The sequence below is a fragment of the Canis lupus genome, chromosome 30, assembly GCF_011100685.1.
Source record: "Canis lupus familiaris isolate Mischka breed German Shepherd chromosome 30, alternate assembly UU_Cfam_GSD_1.0, whole genome shotgun sequence".
Lineage (NCBI taxonomy): Eukaryota > Metazoa > Chordata > Mammalia > Carnivora > Canidae > Canis > Canis lupus.
The window spans coordinates 16172895-16185549 of NC_049251.1; the positions used below are offsets into that span (position 1 = coordinate 16172895).

Genomic DNA, 12655 nt, shown 5'->3' on the forward strand with positions numbered 1-12655 from the left:
CCTAAAAACTGGTAGAACTGATAAATGAATTCAGTAATGTCATAGGATACAAAATCAATGTACAGAAATCTGTTGCATTGGTATGTACTAAAAATGAAGAATCAGAAAGAGAAATTAACAGTCCTACTTGCAATTGCACCAAATATAATAAAGTACCTAGGAATAAACTTAGCCAAAGAGGTAAAAGACCTGTACTCCGAAAACGATAAAATGCAAATGAAAGAAATTAAAGAAGACCCAAAGAAATCACAAGATTATGCAATGAGGGAACTAAAAAGTAGTCTTTTTAACAAATGATGTTGGGAAAACTGGACAGCTACATGTAAAGCAATATAACTGGACCACTTTCTTACACCATACACAAAAATAAACTAAAATTGGACCAAGGACCCAATGTGAGACCTGGAACCATAAAAATCCTAGAAGAGAGCACAGACAGTAATTGGTCAGACATTAACTGTAGCAATATTTTTCTAGATAGATCTGAAGCAATTGCAAAAACAGCAAAAATAAAACTAATCAAAATCACTTATTATCAGGGAAATGCAAATCAAAACTACAATAAGATAGCACCTTATATCTGTCAGAAAGGCTAAAATCAAAACACAAGAAACAAGTTTTGATGAGGATGTGGAGAAAAAGGAACCCTCTTGCACGGTTGGTGGGAATGCAACCCGGGCATTGCATGGCGGGAATGCATGGCGGGGTGCAGCCACTGTGGAAAACAGTATGGAGTTTCCTCAAAAATTTAAAAAGAGAACTACTCTGTAATCCAATAATTGCACTACTGGGTATTTAAAAACTGAAAAATACAAAAACTCTAATTCAAAGGGATCCATGCACTCCTGTGTGTTTACCAGCATTTTTTTTTTACAATAGCCTAATTATAGAAGTAACCCAAATGTCCATTAGTACATGCATGGATAAAGAGGGTATGATACATACATACACACACACAATAGACTATTACTCAGCCATAAAAAGAATTAAATCTTGCCACTTGCAACAGTATTGGTGGATCTATAATGCTAATGAAATAAGTTAGAGAAAGACAAATACCATATGATTTCACTCATATGTGGATTCTAAGAAAACAAGTGAGCAAAGGGAAGAAAAGATGAAAAAATTGACTCAACTATAGAGAACAAACTGATGGTTCACAGAGGGGAGGTGAAATAGGTGGTGGGGATTGAGGAGTGCATTTGTGATGATCTCCAGGTGTTATGTGAAATTGTTGAATCACTATATTATACCCATGAAACTAATATAATACTGTTAACTATACTGGAATTAAAATAAAACTTAATAAAAATAAAAAATAGAATTACTGTATGATCCAGTAATTCCACTATTGGATATTTACCTAAAGCATATAAAAACATTAATATGAAAAGATACATGCACCCCTATGTTTGTTTACATTATTTATAATACTCAAATTATGGAATTAGCCCACATATCTATTGATAGATGAATAGATAAGTGTGCGTGTACACACACACACAATGGAATGTTATTCAGCCATTTAAAGAATGAAATCTTGCCATTTGCAACAACATGGATGGATGGATCTAGAGGGCAAAATGTTAAGTGAAATAAGTCAGATAAAAAAAAGAAATAAGTCAGATAAAGACAAACATCATATGATTTCACTAATACATGTAATTTATAAAATAAACCAACAAAGAAAAAAATGAGACAAACCAAAAAACAGACTCTTAACTATAGTGACAAAATAATGGTTACCAGAGGGGAGGTGAGTGAGGGGATGGGTGAAATAGGTGATGGGGATAAGAGTACACTCCTCATGATGAGCACTGAGTAATGTATAGAATTGTTGAATCACTATATTGTACAGCTGAAACTAATATGACACTGAATGTTAATTATACTGCAACTAAAATAATCTCCCCTGAGTTTCCAATAAAGAAGACATACAACATCAAACACCAGTAGTGCCAAAATATTTACTGAAGGTTTTCAAATCTTTCAAAAATGTCACAAAAGGCAAGCAAACACAGTGAAACTAAAGATAAGTTTGACACTGAAAACTAGTATCTGGGTAAGTCCATACAGGCATGTGGGGAAAGGGAGTATCTATGAGTATTTACTATGATTAAAACACTGTGTTACGGTTTTATACATATATACTATTTGATCCCATTCAGGAAAAATTATCTCTGACTAGGAAAGTATGGTCATACTCTCCCCCATCAAAAAAACAAAACAAAACAACAACAACAAAAAAAAACCCCACACAAAACCAAAAACAACAAAAAGAAAACAAAGATTGTGTCATCTATTAATATCATGCTAGTCTATTACCCATCCAACCCACCCAAGAGACATCTGAACTTGGGAAAGATACCTTTGAATAATAATTCAACAGAGACCAGATTAAGGACCTTGTAAAGTTGCATGTTGAATTGTAGAAAATTGATAAAGCATAATGATGTCTTATTTGTATTTTCTGATAGAAAAATTTACCTCCAGGGTGATAGTTATATTTCTCTGTAGGATGCTAACCAGTTTTAATATCTTACTTTGCAATCTCATTTCGTCAAGGCCTTTGCTACTGATTAAATTCCAATTCTTCACAATCTCTTCAAATTGCTGTTATCCTGATGATGAGTTAAGAAGCACTCCATTCATATGAGAATTATGTTTTCGATGATTTATGAATCTGTGCTTTGATAATCCTCAAACAACCACATGAGGTAGGTAGTATATCCTCATTTACAGAGGAAGAAAGTGAGTCTCATAGGAGGCACATTATCTGCCCAAGGTGATAGAGATAAGAAGTCATTAGAGCTGGAGTCTGAACACAAATCTGCCTGAATTCTTTCTACAGGAACTACACTGGTGTCTCTCACGTGGACTGAAAATCTGCTTTGGAACATTTCCAGAAAATGAACTTTACATATGTTTATATTTGAATTATAAGCATGACAGCTAAATATCAAAAGCAACTAACTATGAATGACCTAAGCCTGAGTATTTAAATAGTAACTGAAGAGTTTATTAATTTGTTAGGTTTCAAATCTGAACTTTTTAAAATTGGAAATACTAAAAGTATTTGCCCATACAGTACTCGGAATGTTATCATTACAGTGTGTAATTCCAGTGCTATGCTGGTTTCATTAATGGTTCTGTATGATGCAGGGTAAGTTACTACTGAAGCTGTTATACAGGTCATTGGAAGGTGTTTAGAATACTTACTAGAGAGCCTGTCTTGGACATTTCATGAACATGTCCCTGAGAGCTTTGTGAATACATTTGACCAAATTCCCAGTTTATCCCACTGTAAAGATGCTCTGATCTACTTTGTCTTTAGACCAGTAAAAAAAAAAAAAAAAAAAAAGTGAGGAACACCAACATGTTTTTCTATTCTTCAGGTCATAAAGGTGATGTGTTGTCCTGGCTGAACACACAGGTAGTAGATATTAAGACTAGAGAGCCACAAGGTGCTCTTAGTCTGAAAGCACCATGGTATACATTGTACATCTTAAAAATATATCTCAGGAAAGGTTGATCTCACATATATGTGTTGATCTGCCAACAAGCATGCTTTTCACAGCTGGGATGTTTACCTTCGGAATGCACCCTTTTATCCACTTGAAGATCCATTCAACATATATGCCAATTTACAAGTTTTTCTCCATAAATAAGATTCTAAAGTTTAGGTCAGTTGGTATGTAGGTTGATAAAAAACCTCTGCTTGTATTGTGTGGCCTTTATCCAACAAATCACAATTTAGACAGTGACCATCTGGCCTGGTTTCCCCATAGAGTGCACTCCTATTTGGGGGGCACTGGCAGCTGTCTACCACAGATTTAAATTAAGTGAGGCAATCTGCCCCCCCCACCCCTGCCCCTGATCACAAATGCTTGAGCCAGCTGAATTTCAGCTTCGGCTGAAGTGAAAATAACTATGTGGTTCAAATTCATCTTGACTCACAGTTTCACTGTTTTATCCTGGCTAAAGCTGCTCACTGTGTCTGTGGTTTTCTTACATAAATTTTCAATCCAGCTAGTACTATTATACGGTGTCTTTTCCAACCCTGATGCTGGGGGTGGATTTTTAGCTCGCATATTTCTTCCAGATGTGATAAGCTCTCCATAGCCTTCTTGGTGAGCAAAAGCATATCCAGACCTTCTTGAGCTTGACCTGCGAGTCTGAGGTCTTTGGCTACGTAAGGGTCTTGCCTTCTTTTGAGATTTTTGCCTCTGACGGATCTGGAGAGGAAGGAGAGTCAGAGTGAGATTATGTATCCAAATGACAGATTCCAGGCCCTGGGCCACTTTATTAAGAGAAAGCTTTTTCAGTAGAAAGATCAACAATAACAAAATACTTACCTTCATTGTAAAAGGAGGTGTTTCACAAAAAAAAAAAAAAAAAACCAAGGAATTTTCCAACCAAAAGATTACAATGGGCACCGGTCAGTTTTTATTACTACCAACAGACTATTCAATGAGCAAGAAGTGTTAAGACAAATTTCATTATTGTGTTCATCTTCTACATCCATCTTAAAAGAGTAGGTACAGAACGATTTTCTAACATGCACCATCCAAACACAGTCAGTATAACCATCTATAATCCTAATCCCCCCAATCCCCCCAGTTTCCCTCTTAGAGAATCTCAAGATCCAATAGTCAGTAGTAACTGGACTAAGAAAATTTAGAAAATTAGAGTCAGAAATTCCCAGCTCTTGTGGTAGGTCAGTATATCATGAGATTTTCAGGGTTTTGATTTCTTTTGGATTTTTTTATACAGACCTTTAAAGAACTCAACATCATTTGGGTGAGTTTCCAACATTTCTTTCATTTCCCTCATGAAATGAGGAGAGAAAGACCCAAGGTTTGGTGCAAGCCACCCTGTTCTCTGATTCGGCTGATCTCATGGAGTCTGACTTTGAGGTCAGGAGAAAGCCATTAAAAACAGAAAATCATGATCTGACTACACACTGGAAGAAATGAGTATCATCTTCCTTCCTTCAGCTCATCCATCATTTTCTGGGTTTATTTCAGAATGAGCTCATGGAGCCAAAGGAAAAGGACAGACCTAACAGGGGAATCTGTGAATCATATCAGAAGGAATCTTTGCATGTTTTGGACTCAGAATGTGGAGGATATCCTGGTAAGGGACATTCTGCCTCAGTTCGTCTCAGTATCATTGGTCTGGTCACCATCCCACCAGTGTCTGCCCCTTCTCATGATGTGACTACAAATGAGTGTCTCCCCTTTCTTTCTCCTTTTTCTCTTCTTTTTTTAAAAGATTTTATTTATTCATGAGATACACACAGAGAGAGAGAGGCAGAGACATAGGCAGAGGGAGAAGCAGGCTCCTCACAGGGAGCCGGATGTGGGACTCAATCCCCAGACCTGGAATCACACCTTGAGCCGAAGGCAGAAGCTCAACCACTGAGCCACACAGGTGTCCCTCTCCTTTTCTCTCTGTCTGGGTCCAGACCTAACTTGAGATTGTCTTGTTTCTACTACTCTCCTCATGAAATATGTGCTCTTTAAGAATTTCTACAATCTGTTCTGTTTTCCTTTCAACTTCATAGTTTTTCAATCCAGTCATCATGGTGCTTTTCCCTTTCTTAATCTGTTCAGAAGGTGGCATCTCCCTATGTTTTTGAATCAGCTACTACACTTCTACAAAAATTTATAGTCCCTTCACCTCATACCTTGTCCCTCTTTTACTCTACTCTTTACTTGACCCCATGTCGATAACTTTCCTCATAGTTTGCCTTTGCCTTACAACAGTTGTCCAAAATGCCACCAGTAAGCTTCTTTTTTTAAAGTCAACTTTTATTTTTTAAAAAGATTTATTTATTTATTTGACAGAGAGAGAGCACATATAAGCAGGGGGAGGGACAGAGGGAGAAGCAGGGAGCTGGATGTGGGGCTCTATCCCAGGACTCGAGGGGTCATGACCTGAGCCAAAGGCAGATGCTTAGCTGACTGAGCTACCCAGGTGCCCCAAAAGTCAACTTTTAGAAATGCCCAACCTAACTTGTAATTCATGACTCTGTACCCCCATTTAGTCTAGACATTTATCTTCATTAACATTCACAAAACTAGTATGTTCAGTTGTGAGCAATTCCATCTATGGTATGGGATATCGTATGTCTACGGATGTTTCCAGTGGGAAGTTCGTTAGCCCTTTCCCGTGCTTCCAAATCAGGCACAGAAGAACATGATTCCAAGAGCCAAAAACTAACTCTTCAAGTATTTATAAGCACTGCCACATACCTGGTCACTCAGGGTCGGGAATAAATCCACCTTTAAAAATCGGAATACCACCACAGGCATAACTGAAGCCACTGTTGTTAAGAGAATAACAAGCCAGATGCACTTCTGGGTCAAAGAATGCCGTGCATTTCCTATTATTAATGAAAAATATACATAATTATACAAAAATATGCTGAATTATTGAATGAATAGGCTCCTTGTCTATTCTCATAAGGTCTTTTTTTGAAATGGTGAAGTTTGGGCTACCTAAGGAGAACACCACTAGGCATCTTCCCTGGTATATAGTATGTTCAGAGGCAATGAGAAGGCAAGAGTGGTATTATCACCCTTGGGAACTGCTTCATGGCCCCATCACTTGGAGATAGCCAATCAGAGCCCAGTGTTCTCTGATCTAGACTCAGTCCAGCTTCACTCATAAAATAGAATTCTCTGACTGAGCCTCAAGATCCCTCGACTACAAAGCAGCCATTATTTTTAAAAGGCACATTCGCTCTTATAGGTTCTTGAATAAAATTGCCATATCAAAACTACACAATATATGTCTGTGGTGCAGGTACAATCTCAATGGTCTTGGTGACTGGCTATGCCATAAAAGGAGAGCTTTATCTATTACAGGCCAACCTTGACAATTCAGGCAGTAGCCTCAGAAAACCTGCCTCAAAGGCAGACTCGCTGATCTCTCTGACATTCACTGAGTTTTGAAGAACTCAAGGTTCCAAGGAGATCAGAGATGCTCTTGGATTTGTGAAAAGAGCATTCCTCTCACTGGCAGACTGTTGATGCAGCCATCCAACAGGCTAGTGCAATACTGTGGTGAAACTCATTCCAAAGTCTGAAGCCAGTTTACTTACTTGATACTCACACCTCATATACTGGGATGTTTGTTTAAACAAAGCAATAACGGTCAGTTAAGCAGACAGGCAAATTCTACAGGAACATGTCAACCCTATTTATATCACCAAAATAAACTTCTGTCCCTGTTGGTTTTCTAGAGATTTGCCGCAATACCTCCAATTATCTAGGTCCCCTCTCCCAAAACTAAAGTGTTAATACCATTTGAATGTGTTTTGGGTATGAAGGCTTGACTACTGATTGGTATGTCTGCATTTTCTGGCTTGGAGGATAAACTCTGCCCACCAAGAATGGTAGAATACAGTTGCCTGGGCAGAAACAAATTTGACTCAATAAGTTAAAAGTCTCTTTGAGCTCCTTGAAGCTTAGTACCCCCAGGCATGGCTGAGAAAATAAGCTTCATTTTAAAACCAAACTCCTGCTTGCTGCTGGCTACTAAGGAAATTTTTTTTCTTAAACCCCAATGTTGATCTAACTTTTGAGAAGTCTCATTGGAGCTCAGTAATTAATTCCTGGAATGGCATGTGCTTAGTTGGAAAGAGTGGTCCCCACACAAACTACTTTCTCCAATTGAGGCATTCCAGTCTCATTATGTGTGCTAAAATGCTCTCTTAGGACTAGAAGTCTTCTCGTCAACGCACTGAACTTTCAGATTTGGCAACCAAAAGAAAAAAAAAAGGAAGAAAATAAAAAGAAAAAAGAAAAAAACTCCCTAAAAATAGTTGTGTCTTTCTTTCATAATATGCTTATTCTTATTCATAACCATCATGTTTCTATGTGGTTGCAGTCTTTTGGCAGAGTATTAATGTTACATATTAAGTAAGAGTGGTGCAATTTAAATATTTCCATGTACATGTAGCATTTAAATGGCAGAGCTGACACCTGAGCCCTGGCTGTCTAACTATAGAGGCTACTCTTTGTGCCACTTTTAGACTAATATCCAGCAATTTTTAGACTGCTCTAAATTACACATCATTTCTTTCCTATCTAAGTGCAGGTAAGTTCTACAGGTGGACTTTGGCAGTGATCATGGTGATAATGTGGGATAAAAGGGAGAGCCTAAGATTTCTTTCTCTTCCATTATTCCTGAACTTTTTACAGGCCTTCAAGTAGGGTATATGTGCTATGCCTCTTGTTTGCAAAGGGACAATCTATTGCATTGGGGCTGTTAGGAACCTATAAGAAGCTATCACAATAATTCTTCTACATCTGGCAGGAATAGTAGAGATCAATCTTTTGAATTCTTCTCAGACCTGAAAATTTTCAGATGCCTGATTCAATCCATTCCTAGAGAAAAGATTATTAGTCATCCCTAGTCCCACCTGACACAGAAAATAAATTACAAAGACAAATAAATGACAGCGTGACACTAGGCCTTCATAGATAGTAGGACTCAACTTACCAACAAATGGAAACTGGCTTGGGAAGATGCCAAAGATGCCATTACTGTGCATTGTAAATAAAACGGAGAAATAAGTGGCAATGCTGCCCCAGATGAAGACATGGTTAATGACAGTCCAGTAACTGGTATCCAAGGCTATCTGTAAATGTAAAGTTGGACTGTAAAGGGGAGGTCTTTGAGGATAAAAGAGTATCATTTTACTGAGTGATGTTTCCCTAGAACTGTTTGTGAGGAGATGCTTGCACCTATCTAGCTGCTAACCAACCACAGGCACTCCTACTTTCTGCACAACACTGGGAACTGACCCGAAGTCAGGTGGACTACTGTGTGGTAGACAACTGACTTCAGAACTTATATCTGTATGCAATATATCTGCCAACATTGAATCACAATCAGGAGATAAAATGTTAACCTTCTTTTTTTTGTTTATTTTTGTGGGTTTTTTGTTGTCGTTGTTAACCTTCTTTTAAGTGAGGAATAAGAAAACAATGATTTCTAATTTCAAAGTTACTTTCCAAATTGCTCTTAAAGCATTTCTGTTGTGAAAAAAAAAAATCTTCAGTAGTGAGCAATGCAACATTTTATAGTCTATACATAAATTTTCACATGACTATTTTACATGGATATAATCTGTTTTACATCAATATTCTTACTCATTTTGATGATCCTTTTTCTTAAATTATTTAATTAATAATAAATAAATCCTTAATCCTCTTTTGGGATAAAATTCAGAAGTGAGGATTCATGGTAACCTGGGAACATGTTCACAGCTCTTTTCTCTTCCAGTAACTCATTGTGGCAACAGCTAAAAATGGCCTCCTATCAGGGAATCAAGAAGCCATTGACAAATATGAATCCTGAGCTTTCAGAGAAAAACAAGTAGGTTCTGGCAACATTATTTGCATCTGCCAGGCCCCAAGTGGTCCATGTGAAGTTTTGCATTTCTAGCAGAGTCTGCTTCAAGACCACAAATTTCTCACTTCCTGAGGGGGTCCTACTAACATAGTAAATAGATCCTTTTCTGCATATGGAGATATGCTTCCTCTTCCCACTTAAAGTTTACTTTAAAAAAAAAAAATCTTGCCCCATTAAAGATATTGGTAGCCTTGGATATAAACTGCAGAGGTTATAAAAAGACAGCTCTTTCTCTCAAGAGGCCTGAGAATGAGAGCCCTGCTATCCATCCTCAGCAGAGATACTGGTTTTCCAGTTCATTTGGCTGCCAAGACATTAGGCCAAAATCTTCAACTACCACCACCTGTCAATTCATCCCCATCAAGAGACACCAGTAGCCTGATGTGGGTAGGAATAGAAAAATCTGTGGGTAGGAATAGAAAAATCACAACCAATTAAAGAAGATTCAACTGAAAAAAGTAAAATAAAAAAAGAACAGGTGGCTCCTATTGAGGCAGCACTAATGGAAAAGACAGACAAGCATATAACCAAAAAAATGTAATGAGAACTCTTAAGGGGATGCAATTAGATCACAGAAAAAAAAATTCTGGAAGAAATAAGCATTATTTCTGATTTTAAAAATTCAATAGAAAAACCAAGTAAGAATAGTCACTGATGGGAACTGAATTAATATTCTGGAAAAAACAAATGGAAATAATATCTCACAACTGAGAGCAAAAACTTGAATAAATGGAAACCATGTGCAAAAAGATATGAGACATGAATGGAAAATCCATAGATGACAGATCCATGAGCCCAACATACAAATAAAGGCATCTTAGAGAGTAGAAGGAAGTAACAATTAAAGAAAGGATAGAAGAAAACTGCTCTATAGTGAACAAATAGCAAGATTTTCAGATTAAGAGGGCACTCTAAATCCTAGGAAAATTAAAGAAAGAAGTTACATTCTGGTGATATTTGAGAAGCCTCAAGACAAAGAACATAGATTTCTAGATAGAGAATATATTACTTACCAAGGGAAGAGAATCAAGCTAATATCAAACTGCTACTTTGAAACTGTGTATAATGGAACAACATTTACAAAGTTCCTAAAGCAAAAGTCTCTGACTCAAGAATCTCAGACCTACCCGATGTATCATTTAAATGTAAGGGGAAAAAAGAAAGCTTTGAGCCTAAAAGTATAATGCCTATGTACCTTTTCTGAAGAAATTATTCAAGGAAATTGCTGCATATAAAAATTCAATAGAGCAAAGGCTTCAAAAGAATGGAAGACAAAAAGCATAAAAATGGTGGGAGCAATGATTCTTGTAAATTTATAGTTGGCTCCAAATGAGTAATGTGAGGATAAGCTACAGTATTAACTTAAAAAAAAAAAATCTGAAACAGTCAAAAAATATGTTAAGGAAGCATTTAATAATACCCTGAAACTAAAATTCTAGATTATTAACATATAAGAGGGGAATAGGAGACAGGAGGGAGAAATAAGTAGATAGATACATTTCTAAAACTTTAATTTGGAAATGGACAGAGGAAGGGACGATCAAGATAGTGAAACATTTGATGAAGGATATAGTTACTATTTAATTTTAGTTTATCAATATGGAAATAGAAATTTAAATGCTGATGAAAATGGGAGAAATCACTAGTAAAATTGGAATACAATAGTAAAACTTGTAAATTATTTATGACAAATAAGTTATTTAAAAATCATAATGCATCTAAGTATGAAAAGGAAAAAAATGGAATAAAGAATTTAAGATAATCATAAAATAACATGAAAGGAGCAAGATAAAATACGTAAATTACAAAATGAGTAGTTTAACTCCTTATCAAAGGAGAAAAACCAATAGAATGAGATAAGAAAGTAATGAAAATGAAGGGATAGGCCTAGATTATATATCAGTTATATGCAGGCTAAAAAAGCAACAGAAATAAAAATAATATAAAAAAATGAAATTTAAGTAACATCATAAAAAAAAAGATAAAAGCTACAAAAAAACCCACAAATAATCAAGAACCATTATATGGCAAATAATATAGTCTCAAATTATGTAAGGTAAAATCTCCTTGAAGTGTAAGAACTTGACAAGAATTGTAATCACAAGGGAAAATTTTAATACATTTCTCTCAGTATTTGACAAACATGGTGGTTCTTCAGAAATCTGTGGCTGACCTGGCATCCTGTCCCCAGTGTGTTCAGAGGCAAGCTGTTTCACTACAACAATGCAGCCATGTGGCCGGGTGTTGCTCCCAGAGGTGCTATGCTTGGCTCTGGCTCTCCCTGGTTCATTTGCTCTCCTGAAAATCCTGGAGTTACTGAATAGCTTTTAATAAATCTTTTGTCTGTAACTATGATCCTTTTTGGAAAGTAATATGTTAATATTAATGAAACATAAAATGTATGTATTCTCTGACCCAGGAATGAAAAAAAAAACAAAATACCATTCTTTATCCATCGTATCAGTAAAAGTTAGTTCTGACTCCAGAAATTTCATTTCTAGGTATTTATCTGTCATTACATAAAATTTATGTACTAGTATATGCATTGTAGAATTGTTTCAATAACAGCAACAACACAAGAAACATCCTGAATGTCTATCAATAGAAGGCTTATGAGTAAATTATTATATTATATATCCATATTGTGAAATTCTGTGAAGTTCTTTAAAAAGAGTAAGATAGATCTGAATGTGTTGGTTTGGAAAGCTGTTTAGAGTATCTTGTTAAGTAAGAAAGCATATTACAGAATAATATGCTAGCTGTGCTCCCTTTTTCTTGAACATATGTGTGTGTCCCAAAGCAAAGAAAATATATGGAAGGAGTTAAGCTGTGGTTATCATAATAGTTAACCAGGGGAATATGGGAAGTAAAAGAAGGTGGTTCATTTTATATTAAACATTTCTATAGTATTTGAAATGTTAAAAGGAGCATTATATAACTCAAATAACCAAAAAAAAAAAAAAAAAAAAACCCAAAACCCAGTGTTTTAAAAAGTTGAGACTGCTAAATTTCAGGCTATAGCATTGGCAGGACACATAAGATTTATAACTGTAATTATAGACCATGGAAATTTCATGGAGGTTGTTACCCCAATGACAAGTTAAGCTTAGACAGCGAGGAAAGGATATTAATGCTGCTGTCAAAGTGAGCTTATTCGCAAAACTCCTGAAACTTATTATTCTATATATTAAAGACAGCAGTCTCTGAAGCCAAAACTGCAGTTTTCATG

At 36.2% G+C, this 12655-nt stretch overlaps 1 protein-coding gene and 1 long non-coding RNA gene across 7 annotated transcripts in view; one reads left to right on the forward strand and one right to left on the reverse strand.

Moving 5' to 3' along the window:
- The window catches only part of LOC102155157, a 178664-nt gene that overhangs the window by 161688 nt on the left and 4321 nt on the right, over nt 1-12655 (forward strand). For both annotated transcript variants that reach the window (XR_005381648.1, XR_005381647.1), the window contains one exon: nt 5028-5136. This is a non-coding gene — a long non-coding RNA (uncharacterized LOC102155157). The remainder of the gene's footprint in view (nt 1-5027; nt 5137-12655) is intronic.
- Nucleotides 1954-12655, reverse strand: part of ATP8B4 (ATPase phospholipid transporting 8B4 (putative)) — a 237960-nt gene continuing 227258 nt past the window's right edge. For all 5 annotated transcript variants that reach the window (XM_038580388.1, XM_038580389.1, XM_038580390.1 and 2 more), the window contains 3 exons: nt 8512-8650; nt 6258-6388; nt 1954-4235 (listed from right to left, as the gene is read on the reverse strand). In XM_038580388.1, coding sequence (XP_038436316.1) covers nt 3954-4235; nt 6258-6388; nt 8512-8650 — 552 coding nt within the window. In that variant the 3' untranslated portion in view covers nt 1954-3953. The remainder of the gene's footprint in view (nt 4236-6257; nt 6389-8511; nt 8651-12655) is intronic.